Below are 20454 nucleotides of genomic sequence, written 5' to 3'. Positions count from 1 at the left end.
TGCCTTTGGGCCGTGCTCAGCTGATTTTTGATTTGAAGGGAGAGGGGATGGGGTAGAAAGTAGAAAAGCCTGAGCCAAATCCTCAAGGAGTGTTAGAAAGGAGGCAGCACCTGGAGTAAAGCTCAGGGTAGGTAGGGGGAAGTAGATGTGAGACTACTGGGGAGTGATGTTAATTCAACTCTGAATGTGAACATTACCTGGGGTCTCAAATATTCTCTTTTTGATGTCCTGAGTCTGGCACATGAGTGTAATGGCAGCCAAATGTCCTGGTGTTGGCTGGAGCTTCTTTTTAATAACCATCTGCAGCCAAATTGCTGCTCTGGTGATGCAGAAACCTCAGGGAACTGCACTTGTGCATTTGGGAAAACCCTGCCTGACAACAGCTTCCTTGTATGAGCAGCTCTTGGGTGTTACACAGGTTTTTGACTGGGGAATTACTTGATCAGTTGAATTATAAAATCGTTTTTGTGATCCTGCCTTCAGTGCCATAAAAATGTATGGCCCTAGTTATATTTCAACCATAAATTACTCCATGCACATGATTAGCAAGGAAATCCCTTGAAAACATGATAGTGGAGGTTCTGAAGGTGACATTTGGAAAGCAAATACTACATAATGTTTTTGCTTTGTCTCATGGGCTCAAACACCTGGTATTTCAGGAGAACAGAAATTTCCTTATGTCCTCTTTAGCTTTAGGGAAACAAAGATTTGTTAAGGTCACAACGGGGTTTTTTTTTCAGGGATAATCAAAGAAAATATGGGTCCCATCCTGGATTTAATTTACAGCTTTCTCTTTGATGATCCTTCTCTTTTATTTAAGGAACAGTTGTAACAGCTGGCTTTGGTATTATGCAGTAAGTAAACAACTTGTTCTGATAAATTGTTTTAGTTTCCTATCACAGAAGGCTTTGAATCTTGTTTTGAACTGTGATGGGACTGCTTTGTCCAAAATACTGTTGGCTCACAGAATGACAGAATAGTCAGAGTTGGAAGGGTCTCTTAAATGAATAGCCCATTTGGGATCAACCCCAAAATCTTGGCATCATTAGCACCTGCTCTGACAACTCAGGTTGTGTCTCTGTAAAACCAGAGGGGTTTTGGATCTTTGCTTCTGTGTATTCTGATCTCTGGGATGCTGCTGGGTACTGACTGTGCCATAGCAATCAAAACCAGCTCCTTTGGACATGCACAGTGGGGGCACAAATGCTTGGAAAAGGGGGCTGCTTCTCCCAAAAAGGCATCAAAGCATTTTGAGGTCAGAGGGTCACAACAGCAGACGCAAATCTGGTTTGGCACTCTTGGAAGAGAGTGTTCTAGTAAATGCCTGCCTTTTAGAGGAAGCTAATTTCCAGCTTTTGCTGAGGCTTTGGAGCATTGCCACAGCCACTGGAGCTGTCAGTGTGTACTTCCTGCAAGACAATTGTTGGTTGCATTCTATACAGTAATTTTCCAAACTCTGGTATTGGAATTTGGAAAAACAAAAACAATACTCAGCGATGGAAGGAAGAGAGGTGCTTTATTCACACATGCTGTCTCTTCAGACAGGATTATTTTTTCAGGGTGATTCAGACAATATCTGCAGCTCTAAAGAGGTCAACAATGAAACGGAGCACAAGCACAAATAATGCACGATCTCATCTTGTCGGGAGAGCAGCTTCTTGGCACGCTTCAAAATAACTCTCCCACTACTTAAATAAAACAAAAAAAAATTATGAGAGAAAATGCCTAATACTGGGGAAGGTGATTGGATCATCCTGCAGTGAATGAATGAGGGAATTTTGGGTGGCTACACAGCTGCTGGGCCTGGCACAAGCTCCTGCTCTGTGTGCACAGCACAGGCCTGGTGGGCAGCTGCTGAGTTAGGCCTTGTTGCCTTGTGATGTTCAAAATCACCTTAATTTCTCCATCCATCCATCCATCCATCCATCCATCCATCCATCCATCCATCCATCCATCCATCCATCCATCCATCCATCCAGTTGTGCTGTCAGGTAGTTTTGCTGAGGAAATGTTGTGATACCAAGATGATGCTGGCTCATCCAGCACCCTGTGGATTTCTGGAGCAGGGGATAGCACCTGGGGGACATCAGACCATTTCCATGTTCATCAGAAGGAAAGCTGGTGGAGTGTCTGTGCCCTGGCAATGGGGTCCTGCCCAGCACAGCTGCCCTGCATGGCCCTGCAGCCCTGGGAGCTATCGAGGCTGAGGATTCCAGACCTGCAGGGAGCCTACAAGGGGCATGGAGAGGGACCTTTTGCAAGCACTGTGACAGGGCAAGGGGGAATGGCTTCAGACTATGGAGTAGCTTTGGATGAGAGATTAGGAGGAAGTTGTTTTGCTCTGAGGATGGTGAGGCCACAAGTTTCCCAGAGAAGCTGTGGCTGCCCCATCTTCTGGAAGTGTCCAAGGCCAGGCTGGATGGGATTCTGGACAACCTGGTCTAGTGGAATGTTGGAATGTGTCCTTACGGGGTGGGACTGGATCTTTACTGACACCTCTGAGTTCCCTTCCACCCCAATTCTGTGATTCTGTGATTTACCTTGTGCCCAGAGCATGAGGGCATCCCTGAGCTGTGCTCCCCCATGGCACACTGAGTGTGTCCCCATGGGACACTCCTGCTCCTGTAGCAGAGGAAGCTCACCCCTATGGCTTCATCTCTCTTACTGACTATGGCCTTGAAGTCAAAGAAGTTTGGTCAAATGTTGGACTTCATAATTTTGGAACCTTAATGATTTAAGATTCCAAAACCTTTTCCAAACTTAATGATTCTATGATTCTAAGCAAAAGATCAAAATTGTCTACAGTCCATCTATCCTTGGAGTTAAGAAGTTAATCTCTTCTCATTCCTGTCCTTGGTTTCTCTTCTGCCTCCAGGAAGAGGAGACTTCCTTATGAGGTGTCCATGGAGGCTCAGCACGAGCTCTTTCTGCCTGAAACACCTTGGGTTGCTGTTGGTTTCTTCTGCAGTAATTCACAGGTGCCAAGGTAAGAGACATGGTTTCTCACAGTAACTTCTCACTCTTCTGAGCAAAGTCGAATGTGTATGCTCAGGTTTGTAGGGTAACCTTTTAACCAACGTCAGAAAACAACTTTATCTTTTCTTGTGGCGCCTGACTGGTGAACGGCTTGGCAATAAAAGAACTATGACCCTGCAATGGCTGTCACGAACCATTGGGGTTACCCTTTTTATCTTCCATAAATTACCTCATGATCTGTTTTCTTAATATATCATATTGCCAGGGGAATTCCTCATCACCATGAAAGTGGAGATAAGTGAGATTTGGAAGCCAAAGTCATGGACAAAGCACACTGAGAGTAACAGTCTAATGGGACAAAAATTGTTAAAGCTGAGTCCTGGGAAAGGAAAGATCTCTGTGCTGCCTTATTACTTTCAATTTCCCAGAACATGAAATAAGATATACAAGATGTTACAGTTCCTTGAAACAAAAAGGAATAGAAGCCCAAACCACTTCTTGTAATCATGAATATAGCTAAGAAAAACTGAGGTTCTTCTTTGTTCATAGTGTTTGACTTTCATATCTTCTGGTTCATTTGTCGTGTTGAGTTTCTGGATAAAATTCTGGTTAAAGCTAACATTGGTGTTCAGGGCTGAAAATTCTGGATTCAGCTAAAAGGGATTTTGTGCTGTCAGGATGGATCAAAATATAAAATTCCTTGGCCATAGGAGAAAGTTCTTGTTGGAGGTTCTCTCTTTTGGAAGTTGAAATGAAGCATTGTTCTGGAGTGGAGTTTGTGGGATTATTGCAATAGAAATACAATCTAATTAACAAGAAGGAGAAGCTCCTTACTGAAGACATGAATTACTAATAATTTTTTCTATTTATCACACAGTTTATAGTCAAAGGATGCAGTGCAAACTCCGTGCAAACTAAAACTTCTCCAAGATGTTTTTGGGTACACATGATCTTTGCCTGTTCCTGATAATTCTAAATTAGCCAGCATGTGTTACCCCTGAATTTCTGCTCTATGCTTGCAGAAAGCAGATGTTTGAGGAAGTTGGTATCACTCAGAGAGAAAACTGAAAGTGGAAAAATCACATAATGGCAGAGCCAGAGGAGCTCAATGTTGTATCTCTGAGGAAGAGGGGAATCTGAAACAACTCTTGCGTGGTTTGGTATTACCAAATCCTGTTCTTGGAGACTAACCCTTTCTGTGAAAATGAATCAAGACAAAAGAAAAATGAAAATTTTGAGTCATATTCCCAGCATATTGCTCTCTTCAGTGGTGCCAGCTTGCACCACTGAATTTATTTAGGTTGGCTGGGTTTGAGTGAAGGCTTCAGTCCTTTCAGCAATTCCTCAAACCAAGCAATCTTCTGGGAGCCTCAGACCCCCCAGTTTGTGGTTTAACTGCTGCATTTCATAACTGCAGCTCGTTTCCTTGTGGTAATTCACATCTCATGTTACCATACACTGAGGGAGTGCTGGTTGAGCAGCCCAGCCCGTGGCACCCCGTGAGACTCTGCTGCCAGGGGGTGTTTTAGGGTGAGGGTTTGTTGGAGGCTGGTTGGGATTAGCACAACATGTTTGTTTGGAGCATGACCCTGCTGTGAGGTCACTGCCAGATTGTGCTGAGTGCCAGGGCACTGGAGGGAAAATACTGCAGACATGGGGTTTGTACAAGAATGACCACATCACCTTGTGGGGGTCATTCCTGGGTGATGATTAACCACCTCAGGCGTTTCCTTTGCCAATATTCCACTTCTGTAGAGATGTAAAAACCTCATCTGTATGCTGGTGTTCCTTCTGGGCCAGGGCAGGGTGACAAGGGCACAGGTAATAGGGAAACAAGGAGTTTTGTTGTGGGTTTTGTTTTGTCTGTGTTTGTTGTAGTGGTAGTTTGGGTTTCTCTTTGAGGAAATGTCTCCAGTTTAATGTTCCTGAACCTGAAACATGAAAGTAAAATGACAGACTGATAGATAGATATGAATGATAGATAAAATGTCCCACTTTTGGAGCATTTTTTTAACACACAGCTGCTGCCCTGAGCTGGGACTGTGAGAGCAAATCCCAAATTCACTGGAGGGGCAGTGTGGGTGTGCAGCACAGTGATTAAATTGAAGGCTGATCAGTTCTGTATGATGTCTGCTAAATAAACCCCTGAAACTGAGTTTCCCTAAGGGTCAGTCTCCACATCTTCTACTACAAGGGCACAGGTGCTGCAGTGCTCAGCAAACACCAGGCACGTGAATCCTTCAAGAAACTCTCCTTTTCTGAGGAGCAAAATTTGCAAGCAGAAACTCCTTGTCTGGACTTTTTGGGTTGTAGATCATGTGATAAAAAATAGGGACAAAGTGTAAGAGGAGTGGCATAGTGAAAGAGTGAACTGTGAACTGGAGAGAAAGCATTGCCATTATTAGATCCAGCTAAGTTCATGCAGTTCCAGCATTCCTGCAAATTCCACCTGTTCCTGGACTCGCAGCAGTGTGGACTTACCTGGCTTGCATTGTTCTGTGATACTGTAACCTGTGAATCGAAAGTGAAAATGCAGACTCTTGCAAGATGAGTTGCATTTAAAGATGGGAGGAGTCAGTGAAATGATTTTTTTTCTGTGATCCCATTGACTTCTGCTTTCCTCTGGAAGAGGAGCTCAATGAACTTGGATCTGGCAAGGCTGCTCAGGCACTTGGAGAAGGGAAGAGGCACGAGGACTTAGACACAAACAGCTTCTGAGGTACTGTCTTCCTCTTTAGAGGGTCCTGTCTTCCACCCTGTTCTCTTACAAATTCTTGCTTTCTTGTTTTGAAGTAAACATTCAGAAGCAGGCACTGAGATGTCTGTGGCAGGAGAGAAATTCTCAGTGTGCTGCATATTTTCTGCACAGGGGAGAACATGTATTGCTGGTGATCTTTGTGACTAAATAATATCACATTTGCAGCCCAGACTGGCGACTTCCAGAGAGCTCTGTGTGAACTCACACTGATTGTAGGAATGCAGAAACCCAACAGCTTCCTCTTGGTGCACTTGTATAATAGTGTGAGTGACCTCAGAAATAATAGAATAAATGTATTAACAACATTTTCCTGTTAATGTAATTTCTGAATAGTTTTTCCCATGCCCATTAACCTTTTTTTTCCTCATAGCTCCTTAGCATGTCTTGCTAATATCTTTTCCAAAAGTTTCATCCTGTCATGTTTGCAAATAAGAGAGAATTTGTCAGAAGGGTTGCAGGAGAAATCCCTGCAGCTCTTCTTTTCAAGGAGCTGACTGTGCATTTCCACAAGTCCAGCCTGACTAATGAAAAATCTAGCCTGGCAGCTCTGGGTTCAGAATGAAACAAGACAGAACCAAAATACAAAGCATCAGTGGTTTTAAAATAGAAGAAGTTAAACCAGTGAAACACTTCATTCTACTTAATGTACTGCTGGCAGTAAAAAAAATGTTGCCAATGTTTTATAATGCTGTGGAAAATTTTTTTCAGAGCAGGTAGAAGAAAGCCAAAGTGTGCTTTACACTTAATATTTTTTGCAGAGATTTCTCAGCTCAACCACAATGTCCTGCTGGTTGCTCTCTCTGCTGTGGCTTGTTGTAACTGTGGATACAAACTGCAATCATACACTCAGGAAAGAGCTGCTTTATCTCCTCACATGATTTTGTATTGTTTTCTTTATTTGTCTTTGTCACGAAGGCTTGTTGACAGTGGAATACAACAGACCAGTAAGGGAAATGTGATAAGGAAAGTGATACCAAAATTCTCTTATGTAAATACTTCTCCTCTTCTGGGAAAGAACTTAGAGTAGAGAATAAAATCTGTAGGATCATCTGAAGTTCCTTGAGTTTCATTCTGTTGCTGCCTTACTTCCTTTAATAGTACTATTTTCTCCAAGCTGACTGCAACTTAAGCCTTTCCCACAGGACCCTTAGGGTGCCACATAAATATTTTAGAAATTACGATGTCTTGTTCCACCATGTTCTGACTATAAAACCCACAGACTAAATTGCTCCTGAAGCTGTAGAGCCCAGGGGATGTGGCTGGAAGAGGAGTGAGAAAATGCAGTGTTTACAGCTCGAGAACAGCCCTGGATTTTGTGTTCCCATGAATGTTCTTAATGTCTGTTTGGAGAGGGGATGTTAACCCTGTTAGGGGATGTTAACATGTGAACCCTGGGGCAGCAGCTCTGCTCTGCTGGCTCCTGGGGGTGTTGGGGGGACTCTGCTTTGGTCACTTTGGGGGTCCCCACTCAGCTGTGACAGGGGCAGAAAGCCTGGGGACACACACTGGAGAGGCAGCGACCTGGTTTAACTTGTGCTGAAGTAGGAGGAAACATGGATCAGAGTATTCCAGGTCATCAGATTTTAACTTTGAGAGAGAACTTTTGCTCTGCTGAAAGTGATGTTATGGCATTGGAGACTGAATTTCACCCTTCTCTTGGCAAACACTGGAGTTATTGTCTTGTGTTTGTTATGATGCTATGGGGAGAAGGAAAATCCTGAGAGTTTCAGGTAGTGCTGTTCCCTCAAAGAGATCCTTTCAAAAACAAAAGCAAAGGACCTTGTTAGGGCTCTGCAGATTTCCTGTCAAATCCTCTTTCTCCTGCTGGTGATCTCAGGTGGGTCAGGTCTGCCCTGGGTGTGAGTGGCTGGTGTTTGCTGAAGGAAATTCAGCCCTTCCTGTTTGTTCCTTTATTCACCTACTGCTTGCTCCTGATCTGCTTTTAGGGTCCGGCTTTACTTTGTTACAGCTCTGTAGAAAACCTCAGAAGCTCTGCTAAGTGAAAGTTTGTATTAATTAGAAAAAGAAAGGGAAACATGCAAAAAAACCTGAATGGAAAATGTTTTGTCTGTCCAAATAATGTGTTTCACTTTAGATTTGAGTATTTTATTGATGTAAGCTTAAAACTGCTGGCAGGAGCTGGCCAAGACAGCTGGAGAGCCTCCAGATTTTAAGACAGATCAGTTGGGGTGAGCAGAGATTTGGTGGATGGTGTTTTGGCTGTTGAAACTGAAGAGAAGAGGGGGAGAAGGAGGGAATGTCGCCAGAGAGAAGAGGAAGGGACATGTCCTTGACCCAGAATGTGGAGAGGGGCAAGACACAAGAAAGGACCAAATAAATGAGGATACAAGATACAGACCTCACTGAAAACTACTGGGGAAAGCCCAAATCTCAACCTCTGGGCAAATAACTCTGCCAGATGTGCTGCAGCTGTTATTTGCAGCAAATGTGCCCTGGGGTACAAATCCTCTGGAGCCATTTAAAAGACAGGAAGAGGTGGCACTTAGGGACATGATCTAAGTGGTGGATTTGGCAGTGCCCTGTTAACAGCTGGACTCGAGGGTCTTTGCCAAACCCGATTCTGTATTCCAAGGTTGATGTCAATCCCTTGGAACTCTGCTCATCTGCAGGGAAGGAGGGCCAGGAATTGTTAACTGTGCTTTGCAAAGCAGGAAATGGGAAAAAGGAATGTGTGAAATATGAATTATCAGGGGAAAAAAAAAATTTAAAGGATGAATTTTTTATGGATGGGAAGAGGAAGATGAATTTTTTATGTATGAATTTTTTATGTAAGAGACGAGATTGTTGTTAATACTTGGTGGGGGCAGAGGAAATCCTTGCAGGACTGTCCAGGTGAGCGGGAGCTCTGTGCATGGAGTGCAAAGGTGGTGGTGGGAGAGGATGGATCACTCCTTGGAGGGTGCAGTGCCAGGGGCCCAGCTCTGCCCAGCATTCCCTGGGTTTGCATCCTGCTCAGGGCTGATGTGGGAGCCTGAGGTGTCCCAGGTTTTATTCCACAGGAAATTTTGCAGCTGGTCTCAAGGATGGGGGCAGCACCTGCTGGAAGCTGGAAGGGCATGTCCTTGGGTTGTGTTGCTCCTGGCTCACCTGTTTCTGGGAAATGGGGTAGAATTCTCAGCAGATGTAGATCAGCATAGACCATATGAGATAAGCATTTATTAACTTCTGTTGAATGTGTAAGTAGGAATTAACATATAACTAATTTGGAAATTTCCTCAAGGTTCTTCTCAGGTTGTGGCAGCAAAAAAAGTTGTTTTTATGAAAGCTTTAGGTGAAAAGCTCCCAGGAACAAAGCACTTTATGTTTTCCAGAGCTAGTCTGGTGAGGAAAGTTAGGTGAATTTTCTATAATTTTTTTTCCTTATTTGGCGAGTATTTTGCTAAAATATACATCACAAGTCGTGTTATTTAAATGAAAACTAACTTCTGACTAAATCCAAGGATGTTTTGAAAAGAAATACCAAGTTATTGTTTGTTTGTTCATTTGACTCGAACAAATATTTCCCATCAGATCTCCTAAATTAAAAATATAATTCGATTTGACAACAAATATTTAATCTTAGGCCAAGTGAAACATTCAATCAGCATAATCCATCTTCCTTAGTTATCTGGTGGGTTTTTGGAAACTTCAGCAAACTTTGGAGCTTGGAAACTCAACTTGGGAACATTTGGCAGCAAATCCAGCTGTTATTTGCTGCTCCTGCTGAGGGGTGTGTGCAGGAGGACATGGACACGGAGCCTCCTGCCCAGCAGGCTCAGGAGGGATTTCCCTCTCCCTGCAGAAGGATCTCGTGTCTCCTGCTGCTATGCATGAGCCAGAGGTGGGAAGGCTCTGAGTTTGGCCCTTATGGAGTGCAGTAGCAGCTGTGTGAGCAGTGTGAGGGTTCCTCTGCCTTGCCCCCATCCCGTGACCTGGGCTGGAAGCTGCCGTCTGACGTTTGTTATCTTTTTGTCTGGACACAGAGAGCAGAGACACTGGGTGCTAAGCGCTGCCTTGAATTCCCACAGGGAGAAGACTGAGGGGGGAGCCTGCCTGGCACTGTGGAGGATCTGGGAGAGCTCCAGCCCTGCTGGAGCTCATCGCCCCGGGCAGCCCCATGGACTCTCCCCACCTCCTGCACATGGGGTTCCTGCTCCTGGCTCTTGCTGCTCGCCATCCAAGTGAGTCTCTGTGTTTGACCTCAGCACTTTTCCCTGCTCTTCCATAGCTCAAAACCTCTGTTAGGATAAATTCAACTGTGCCCAGTTAAAACCAAGACCACAAAACCTCTAAGGTGAGAAGAGAAATTTAGGAGGTGAAGGCTGATGTGTTTGACCTGTCCCTGTGGGAACCCAGAACATCCCTCTGGCTGGCCAGGATGGGCAGGACCCTGCCAGGGGGCTCAGAAACCCTGGCATGGAGCCCAAAACACCTTTGGGTTTGATTATGACCTGTGGAGCAAATTACCAACCTTAGATGAAGATCAGCAACTCACCACAGTTTAGGTAGAATAATAGTGAAGTTATCACAGGGTGGAAAAGTAGATTTTGGGGTTTCTGGAATGGGGGTTCAGGGGGGCAAGATGGAGGGAACTGGGCGTGTCCAGCCTTTCTCCTTCTTCTTCTTGGCCTCCATCTTCTGCTGTGATGTTGGCACTTATCGTTTAGAGTAGAAGCTCACTGTCTAACACAGGTGATAGGTATTGGAAACTAATTGTAAACATTGTATATGTAGTTTTTAGCATAAAAAGATAACACCACCCCAGGGGCAAGCAAAGTGCCTTTGACTGTCTTGCTGAGCGGACCTCAGCAAGTCAGAAGAAAGAATTTTATAGATAAGAAACAATAAACAACCTTGAGAACGAGAATAGAAGAGTTCTGACTCCTTCTTCAACTGCCGGGCTGAGAAAAGAGACTTTCTAACATCTCAGGATCACTGTGACCAAAAGATCCCAAGATGTCCCAATCTCCTCTTTTGGGAGGGGTGACAGTCTGGGTCTGTCAGATGTCAGATGAGGTGAGCCCTCTCCCAAAGGACTGGCTCTTTCCCGGGCAGGTCTGAGGGAGGGAACCTGGGACATTCACCCAGGGTGGGCAGTGTGGCAGCTCAGCTCTGAGCTTCTGTGGTCCTGGGATCTGGCAGTGTGTTGGAGGGACACCTGGTGGGATTGTGCCAAGGAGTTTGGGAAGGAAAGAGGACAAGAACAGCAAGAGAAACATCTTTCAACTCACCTCCCAAGCTGCCAACTTCCCAGTTAAAAAAAACAGTGGAAGTAGTGGGGGAATTCCATCATGTTTCTACCCCAAAAGTTATCCTGTGAACTGGCCCCAGTACTGTATAAAATTTGCCCACTGGCAGACAATGTTTCCAAAGCCTGACTAAGCTTGTCCACCAAGACCCATCCTGTTCTCTAACAGTAAACATCCAGGGAGAAAACTGATGGAAATTTTTTTTCTTTGTTTTTTTTTCTGATTTAGGTATTGCCATGTCCATTGCTGGCCCAGCTAGGTGGACACGAGGCAGCGCAGCTATGGAAATCTACCGCTGTAAGGACTGTGAAAGCTGCAAATGCAAGGATGGGATAATTGATTTTAACAACTTTATAAGAATCGCTGAAATACAGCACAAGAAAAACACTATTCCAGGTGTAACAGTTGAGTTGATGGCCAATGAATCACACATCACTGTTTGCTTTGAGCAAGCAAATTTCTGTCCTGAAGAAATTTATGGCATCTCGGATCAAAATGAGCCACCAATACTCTCGTGTGGCATCCTGAATTCTGGAGGTATGCTTGCTGGGAACTTGGTTATTAACTGCTGGAAAATATATTTCTGGGAGGAAACTGAACTGTTCTCTATGTGGGCAGACAGCAAGGCTTATGAATGACTAAACTGGAATGATTGGGTTTCTTCTGTGCGAAAAAGTCATAAAGTAATTCACAAAAGTAATTCAGCTCTTTCAGGTCAAACACTGCTTAAAACGACACTAGGAGAAATTCAGATAAACACATGTTACTGTGATTTATAAAAATACATTTTTATTTTAGGGTTTTTTGGCAACAGCAATTCCCATGGTGAAATTCTGTGCCACACTGCAATGTGTGAATCCCACCTGGTTCAGCCAGAACACACCCGCAGCCAGGTCCAGTCTCAGGAGCTGCTCTGTGCTGCTCTTCTGTCCAGTTCAATAAACACCCAGGAGCATCTTTCCAGCTTCCTCACAAAACTGCCAAAATCAGGAATTCAAACATCAGCACATGAAGCAAGCGGATCCATGAGGGCAAAATTTCATGGTGGCTCAGGTTGCAGGGCATTTATTTAGCCTAATCTAATAGGCTTTTATTGAGCCTAATCATTCCTCTTGTATTTAATTTCTGGCCACCATAAGCCATTTCTCTCCTGTATTTATGCTCATCACTGCAAAATATCTGCCTGCTGTCACTACAGTGTAAAACTTTGGTGACACTGACAAATTTCATTCACAGTGAAATCTGGAAATTGCTGTAGACAGGAATGTCTGTATCCCCTAAGAGGGGAAGGAGTGGATGTGTAGGTGAAGGCAGGAGGCAGTTTTCCAGATTCTCTTTGAAGAAGAATAAACTCTACAATGGCACAGTGGGATGAAGAGTTGGTAGGAGATGCACTCCAGGATCTTAGAGATTCACTTAGCTACTACTAGAGATTTACAACAAGACACTTGGTTGTTCCTCTTCTTTGATTCCTGAGGGTAAAAGGCAGCTGCAAATTTTTTTTTTTTTTTTGTTGCATAAAGGTAATGATAAGATTTTTATCAATGTTTTGTTATTCTTAACTGCCTGTGAAAACTTTCTTATCTTGAAATATTTCCATTTTTGATTCCCGGAACAACTCCTCAGCTTTGGTGAGAAGGAAATCTAATGTCAGTGGTTGATTTGGCCTGTTAGGGAATGAAACATCTCCAGCTTGTAGCAATCATAGCAATCTCCAACATTTTGTGCAACATGATCCACTTTTTTAATCTATTAACCTCTTCAACATCTTTAGCCCTTCGCTGAAGATCTTCTACATGATCCACATTTATAATCAAAACTTTTTTTACCTTTCATATTTCTCAGAAAACGGAGGAGGCAACATCAATACTGAGTACAAGACTGTTTGCTGTGAAGCAGAGGCAGATGCCTGGCGACACAACCCTGACCTGAAGTGCTACATTAAGAAGTCCCATCCAAAACACAAGTCCCATCCAAAACACAAGTCCCATCCAAAACATGATGCACTGCCAGTTGCAGTTCCTGGTGAGGGAATTATAGGTTAATCTCTTCTTGTGTTGGCCTTTTGCTTTGAGAGGGGCTTGTCCAGACAGCTTGATGTGAACAGAGTTTACATGGGCAGAGAGATGTCCTGTACATTCATAATTTGAATCCACACATGCTGCAGCCAGCCAGTCCCAGTGTGTTCAAGGAGCACCTGGTGGGGTTGTGCCAAGGAGTTTGGGAAGGAAAGAGGACAAGAACAGAGGATCTCAGCAAGAGAAACATCTTTCAACTCACCTCCCAAGCTGCCAACTTCCCAGTTAAAAAAAACAGTGGAAGTAGTGGGGGAATTCCATCATGTTTCTACCCCAAAAGTTTTCCTGTGAACTGGCCCCAGTACTGTATAAAATTTGCCCACTGGCAGACAATGTTTCCAAAGCCTGACTAAGCTTGTCCACCAAGACCCATCCTGTTCTCTAACAGTAAACATCCAGGGAGAAAACTGATGGAAATTTTTCTCTTTGTTTTTTTTTCTGATTTAGGTATTGCCATGTCCATTGCTGGCCCAGCTAGGTGGACACGAGGCAGCGCAGCTATGGAAATCTACCGCTGTAAGGACTGTGAAAGCTGCAAATGCAAGGATGGGATAATTGATTTTAACAACTTTATAAGAATTGCTGAAATACAGCACAAGAAAAACACTATTCCAGGTGTAACAGTTGAGTTGATGGCCAAGGAATCACACATCACTGTTTGCTTTGAGCAAGCAAATTTCTGTCCTGAAGAAATTTATGGCATCTCGGATGAAACTGAGCCACCAAAACACTGGTGTGGCATCCTGAATTCTGGAGGTATGCTTGCTGGGAACCTGGTTATTAACTGCTGGAAAACATATTTCTGGGAGGAAACTGAACTGTTCTCTATGCGGGCAGACAGCAAGGCTTATGAATGACTAAACTGGAATGATTGGGTTTCTTCTGTGCGAAAAAGTCATAAAGTAATTCACAAAAGTAATTCAGCTCTTTCAGGTCAAACACTGCTTAAAACGACACTAGGAGAGATTCAGATAAACACATGTTACTGTGATTTATAAAGATACATTTTGATTTTAGGGTTTTTTGGCAACAGCAATTCCCATGGTGAAATTCTGTGCCACACTGCAATGTGTGAATCCCACCTGGTTCAGCCAGAACACACCCGCAGCCAGGTCCAGTCTCAGGAGCTGCTCTGTGCTGCTCTTCTGTCCAGTTCAATAAACACCCAGGAGCATCTTTCCAGCTTCCTCACAAAACTGCCAAAATCAGGAATTCGCACACCTGTCAGTACATGAAGCAAGCGGCTCCATGAGGGCAAAACTTCATGTTGGCTCAGGTTGCAGGGCTTTCATTTAGCCTAATCTAATAGGCTTTTATTGAGCCTAATCATTCCTCCTGTATTTAATTTCTGGCCACCATAAGCCATTTCTCTCCTGTATTTATGCTCATCACTGCAAAATATCTGCGTGCTGTCACTACAATGTAAAACTTTGGTGACACTGACAAATTTCATTCACAGTGAAATCTGGAAATTGCTGTAGACAGGGATGTCTGTATCCCCTAAGAAGGGAAGGAGTGGATGTGTAGGTGAAGGCAGGAGGGAGTTTTCCAGATTCTCTTTGAAGAAGAATAAGCTCTTCAATGGCACAGTGGGATGAAGAGTTGGTAGGAGATGCACTCCAGGATCTTAGAGATTCACTTAGCTACTACTAGAGATTTACAACAAGACACTTGGTTGTTCCTCTTCTTTGGTTCCTGTGGGTAAAAGGCAACTGCAAAAATTTTTAGTAGATTTTTATTGCATAAAGGTAATGATAAGATTTTTACAGATGTTTTGTTATTCTTAACTGTGTGTGAAAACTTTCTTATCTTCTTGAAATATTTCCATTTTTGATTCCCAGAAGAACTCCTCAGCTTTGGTGAGAAGGAAATCCAATGTCAGTGGTTGATTTGGCCTGTTAGGGAATGAAACATCTCCAGCTTGTAGCAATCATAGCAATCTCCAACATTTTGTGCAACATGATCCACTTTTTTAATCTATTAACCTCTTCAACATCTTTAGCCCTTCGCTGAAGATCTTCTACATGATCCACATTTATAATCAAAACTTTTTTTACCTTTCATATTTCTCAGAAAATGGAGGAGGTAACATCAGTACTGAGTACAAGACTGTTTGCTGTGAAGCAGAGGCAGATGTCTGGCGCCACAACCCTGACCTGAAGTGCTACATTCAGGAGTTACATCCAAAACATGCTGCAGTGGCAGGTGCCATTCCTGGTGAGGGAATTCTCGGTTAATCTCTTCTTGTGTTGGCCTTTTGCTTTGAGAGGGGCTTGTCCAGACAGCTTGATGTGAACAGAGTTTACATGGGCAGAGAGATGTCAAATTACATTCATAATTTGAATCCACACATGCTGCAGCCAGCCAGTCTCAGAAACTTTGCCTTGGCAAATGGACATGGCCAGTCCTGGACAGAGATGTCTACAGGCTCAAGTTCCTGTAATTACATAGTGACAGACACAGGGGTGCTGAGGGAAGGGTGATGCGACAAGGTCCCAAGAATTGACCTTATCTGTAAGTGCTAAATGAGGACATTTGTCAACTAAAGGTGACATTTATATATTTAAATTTCTTTCATGGTAGATACCTATGTCATCTTCCTTAGGTCATGGACAAAAAGGTTTTTAAAAACCAGTCAAAGTGGATTTCCTTATTTGAGCGCTTCATCAAGGATGGGTCTCACCACTTGTTGGTTATTTCAGATAAGGTTGATGTTCAAAAGTATCTGTTGTGGTGGAGTGACAAGAATTTGCTTTGAATGTTGATAAAGGGAGCATTATGCCAGGTACCTTCTGTAAAACATGATGAGCCAGAGGCTCTTTTATCTCTCATTCATCAGTTCCTTCTCTCTTTATCAGATGGGGCCAGTTCCTCTGTGTGGTGCTTACGAGGCAGCTCATGGCTTAGCACTCCTGCTTGCTTCACTTGGATGCTCTGTTTTCTTCTACTCTGCAGGTAATCCTGAATTTCTCACCAGCAAAAAGAGCAGCCTTGGCATCTTGCTGTCATTCCTGTTTGTTGGGGTTTGCACAGGATGGGGCACCACGTATTACTTCTTGCGGCTGCGGCGTCGCCAAGGTACAGTCTGACAAATTGTGTGTTGCCCGTGGGTCCCATACCTGGAAGGGGGAAAAGCATAAAGAGTTTTCTTCCTGGATCTCATCTCCATTGTGCTGTTCCTGCAGTTCTTAATGATGTTCACTGGGCTGGCAGAAAAAAACAAAGAAAAAAAAATTTCCATCAGTTTTTTCCCTGGATGTTTACTGTTAGAAACCAAGATGGGTATTGGTGGACAAGCTTAGTCAGGCTTTGGAAACATTGTCTGCCAGTGGGCAAATTTTATACAGTATTGGAGCCAGTTCCCAGGATAACTGAATGGCTGTCAGCCCAGTGAACATCATCAAGAACTGCAGGAACAGCACAATGTCCATCACAGTGCCCATCCGGTGGCTTTGTTGTGAAAAATGAGCACAGAAGGAATTTCCTCACTGCTTCCTCCTGAAGCAAGGGGGAAGCACTGGCAGGGCCAAGGAATCACAGGGCTCAGCCTTCCCTCCTTGGGGCAGTCTCAGCATTGCTGTGCATCTTCCCTGGCAGGGATGTGTCCCAGCCAGGACATCCAGGCATGGGCTGACAGGGCCTTCAGGAGGGTGGGTCCCTCTCCCAGCCCTGCCCGCTCCAGAGCCAGCTGGAATTCAACAACAAATATTTCCTAAATGCATCCAAGAGGGAAATTTGTTTTGCAAAGCAATATGAAATGGGTCTGTGGACACTTCTTGAACCTGCCATAATGGCTTTCCCCCTCCATCCTGTGTCCACCGGGTTTTTGGCACCTTGTGTATGCCTGAGGCTGGGCCTCCTCTCAGTTCCTGAACTAATGCATCCCCTGGTGCTGGTTGTTTAAGCCAAAGGATTAAATTTTCAAGTCTGAATTTGTTTCAGGAGGAGTTGCACAGCCCAGCAAAGGCAGCACAAAACCAGTCTCACTGTTGTTACATCAAGAGATTAATGGATATATTGGTGTCAGGGGTAAATAATTTACCAGTAATGACTGCCCTGAGGTCCTGCCCTGGGGTGCAATGTCCAGTGATGACTCAGGTCTGTCCTAGAGCCCCTCTAAGGCAGAAGTTGATGGGTCACAGCACCAGGGCAGGGTCACAGCAGAGCCCTGAAGCTGCCCCCTTGCTGGAGAAAGGGGTGGCTCAGAAGCAGATGGGAGAGGGGAGGTGCCTGGAGGACTTCACAAATTCAAGCATTTTATTTATAATTCTAACTGGAATCTACCAATTTCTTTGGTGGCCTCACAGATTTTTTTTTTCAATTCTGCAGCTTCTAGGCAAGACAGAGAGGCTTCTGACAGAGAAAGGCTCACAGATAACCATCTACAACGGAGAGAACTTCTCTGCCAGCAGCATCCTCCTCTCTCATGATGTTCAGCAACCAGCTAAACACAGACTCATTTTCCATGGGAACTGCCGCCCTTGTAATCCCAAATCGTCCTGTTTTCACAAAGGTAGCTTCACCACATCCACACCTTCTCCAAGCACTGTGACTCTTGTCCAGCTCCAGGCCTTTTGAGCAGCACAGGCAGCACCAGGAGCCCCCATCCTCTTCTCCTTGGCTTGGCTGCAGACAGCAGCACCCCAGGGTGTGTGGCTGACTCAGCAGCACTGAAACCAGCTGAATTCTCTCTGGGACAAAGTGGGAACAGCTCTGAAATACTTCCCATGCCCTCTGCATGGCTGTCACTTAGTAATGCCACAGCAGCACCCAGGTGTCTGTATTGTTTGAATTCTCAGGTCATCTCTGCATTCACCAAAGCCTTTTGCACCACAAGCTGGCTGGTAGGTTGAACTGGAAGAGTTTGGAAGAGATATTTGATGTTGCCCCCACCTGCAGGCTGAGGAATGACTGAGTGTTCCTGTGCAGGGCTGGGTGGGAGGCTGTGTCCAGCTCCCTCAGGAATGGCATGGGGTCACAGAGGTCCCCAGGCTGAGCAGAACTCTGGAATCAATCTTCCTGACAAATTAGGCAAGTTTAGACAGCATGAGATGAGTACAGCTCCTCAGGAATCACTTTGGGTATTTGGTATCTTTAAATCATTCCCCATTCCCACCTGATTTGAATAAATCCTCAGCTTTTGCATAGGATCTAATTTACTATCAGGGCTGTTGAGCAAAAATCAGAGGCAGCACAAAGGGAGAAGCAGATCCCTAAAGCAATGTAAATATTTGCTGAATCACTGTCCTTTTGCCACACACACAGTTCTTGGTTCATTTCTGCTTTGACTGGATTTTGTTTGTTGCTTGTTTTTTCCTCAATGTGTCTCAACCATCCAGTCAGTAGCAGAGTGAACCTTGCCAACAAACTCTGTTGTGCTGATGCTTAATATCAAATCTGGATTTTACTGATCCCCTTGCTGGTGATGTTTTAAGAGATCTCCAACACTTTGAACAGGTGATTCCCATTTGATGCCTCTGTTCCTTGCTATTCATTGTACAAATGTTTGTTTTCAGCTCCTTTGGTTACTGGTGTCATTGGAGAGCTCTTAGGGTCTCATTATACATTTGCATACCTTTGTTTCTCAATGTAGACTGGATTTACACCTTCTCCAGTCATCTTTCAGAGAATCTGTGTTATCCAATTCCCTGATGTTATTAAATTCTTCTTAAAAAAAAAAAAGTGTTTTCTTCTATTCTCTGCCACTTTTTCTTACCTTTGCATTCCTGATTTAGATCTGACACCAGCTCCAGTTATCAGACTGAGTTTACTGCAGCTTGTATTTTGAGAACTAATAGGATTATCCAGGGAATCTACAAAGAGAACTACATTTTCTGAGTGACAGAAACACTCTTGCCAAGGCCTTTGAAGCTTGGGAAGGTGCTGAGCTGCTCAGGTCACTGGGCATGAAAGGCACTGCAGGTGCCAGAGCAGCCAAGAAATGACACAGGGACACTGAGGTGCAGTCTCACAGAGCAGTTCTGTTGATGGACGAGTTGGTTTTGAAACCTTTGATATGATCAGACCAAGAGGAACTCTGATGTTACAATTTCAATTGCAATTCTTATTTTTAGGTGAAGCAAGTGAATAGTTAAGAGAACATCTATCAGTGCTTGGGAGGGAGACTCCATCAGCATAACTTGCTCAATGCTTCAGAAAATGAACGTTTAATTGCTGGGCAACTCTTTTTTCTCAGCGGTCCATCTGGCAAAGATGTGGAGTTAGTAAATAACCACCAGTTTTTCCATGAAATGCTTGCATTTTTGTGCAGCAACTCCAAGGGTTCCTGCTGAGTTCCTCACAGCTGCCAAGTTCCTCAGAGCAGCAAAGCTGCAGAAAGCTCAGCCAGCAGCAGCACAGGCACTTCCAGTTTCCATAAGGAGATCCCTGAGATGGGAGTGCAACAGTGCGTGCACAGGGATCCTTGTCCTGCACAAGCAGGGGTTCAGCTCACAAACAGGGGGTGCAGTGCATGTCCTTTCCCCACTTTCTGGCTGTTCTTTGAGACACCTTGCAGTGAAGAACCAGGACCAGCAGCAGATGCCCCAGAGAAAAAGGGTTGGTGTGGATTCACAGGGGCAAAGGCTGTAATTCCTACACGTGGTGCTGTGTGCTGAGGTACCTTGGGCTGGGGTTGTGTGACTCCTGTCACTGCCACAGCCCTCTGTGCCTGCTGTGACAGGGAGTGGCCTTGGTACTTTCTCCTTTATCTGCATGTCAGAGGATATCTGGTGCCATGCAGAGATGACATTACGCACTGGACCTTGGTTTCTTTATCACCTGACTGACCTGAAGACTGCCCTGTAGATATATTTTTCTTGTCTAACAGCAAAGTGGTTTTCCAGGAGGAATCCCAGGCTGTTTCAGATAGCAGGGAAGGGTGAGCTCAGCAGCTCAGCCCAGCCACCAGCAATCCATGAGATGTCTGCTCCCACAGGCTGCTTTCAGTCCCTGTGAATCTGCAGAAGCCCCAGCTGGCTGAGACTGGCACAGGTTTGCTTGGAACAGAGGCTCCCTGTGAAATCCCTGCTGAAAAGGCTGTGCTGAGAGCCAGGGTGGAAGAGGGCAGCGAGGTGAAAGGGTGAGCTGTGGGCTGGGAGGAAGCATTGCTGCTCTCAGACCCAGCTGCCCTCTATGGCAGGGCTGGCACTGCTGCTTGTCACTGCCTGGGGCACAGCTTGCACAGGCTGACAAAAACTAATAAAGGTTGTTCTGTGTGTCAAAGGTAGGGGCCAAAGGCAAAGATCTTCTGGATCTGTGGAGATATCTGGGATAGTAGGGAAGAGGGGAAAGAGAAGGGTCAGGCACTCTCCAGATCACTTCCCTGTTGTAACCATGTGCTGCATTTGCTGAGAATTAAAAACTATTTGATAGTTTGCTTTACTTTATGCCA

At 44.6% G+C, this 20454-nt stretch overlaps 1 protein-coding gene across 1 annotated transcript; it reads left to right on the top strand.

Annotated features, from left to right (window-relative positions):
* Positions 1-2963: 2963 nt before the first annotated feature.
* LOC102075212 (uncharacterized) lies at positions 2964-18743 on the top strand. Its single transcript, XM_074554999.1, has 8 exons — positions 2964-2986; positions 9763-9915; positions 11212-11520; positions 12829-13008; positions 13509-13817; positions 15135-15278; positions 16017-16139; positions 17391-18743. Exons 2-8 carry the CDS (start codon positions 9852-9854, stop codon positions 17489-17491), a joined length of 1230 nt encoding a protein of 409 aa, XP_074411100.1. The 5' UTR covers positions 2964-2986; positions 9763-9851; the 3' UTR covers positions 17492-18743.
* The last annotated feature ends 1711 nt before the right edge of the window (positions 18744-20454 follow it).

The sequence above is a fragment of the Zonotrichia albicollis genome, chromosome 19 (assembly GCF_047830755.1).
Source record: "Zonotrichia albicollis isolate bZonAlb1 chromosome 19, bZonAlb1.hap1, whole genome shotgun sequence".
Lineage (NCBI taxonomy): Eukaryota > Metazoa > Chordata > Aves > Passeriformes > Passerellidae > Zonotrichia > Zonotrichia albicollis.
Note: the sequence above shows the minus strand (reverse complement) of the source record. Positions and strands in the feature narration are given on the sequence as shown.

Excerpts from the sequence above, each read along its gene's own strand:
- LOC102075212 (XM_074554999.1), top strand. The coding sequence starts at position 9,852 with ATGGACTCTCCCCACCTCCTGCACATGGGGTTCCTGCTCCTGGCTCTT. Across the intron at positions 9,916-11,211 it reads TCTTGCTGCTCGCCATCCAA|GTATTGCCATGTCCATTGCT; the intron begins GTGAGTCTCTGT and ends TTTCTGATTTAG. Across the intron at positions 13,009-13,508 it reads ACTGCCAGTTGCAGTTCCTG|GTATTGCCATGTCCATTGCT; the intron begins GTGAGGGAATTA and ends TTTCTGATTTAG.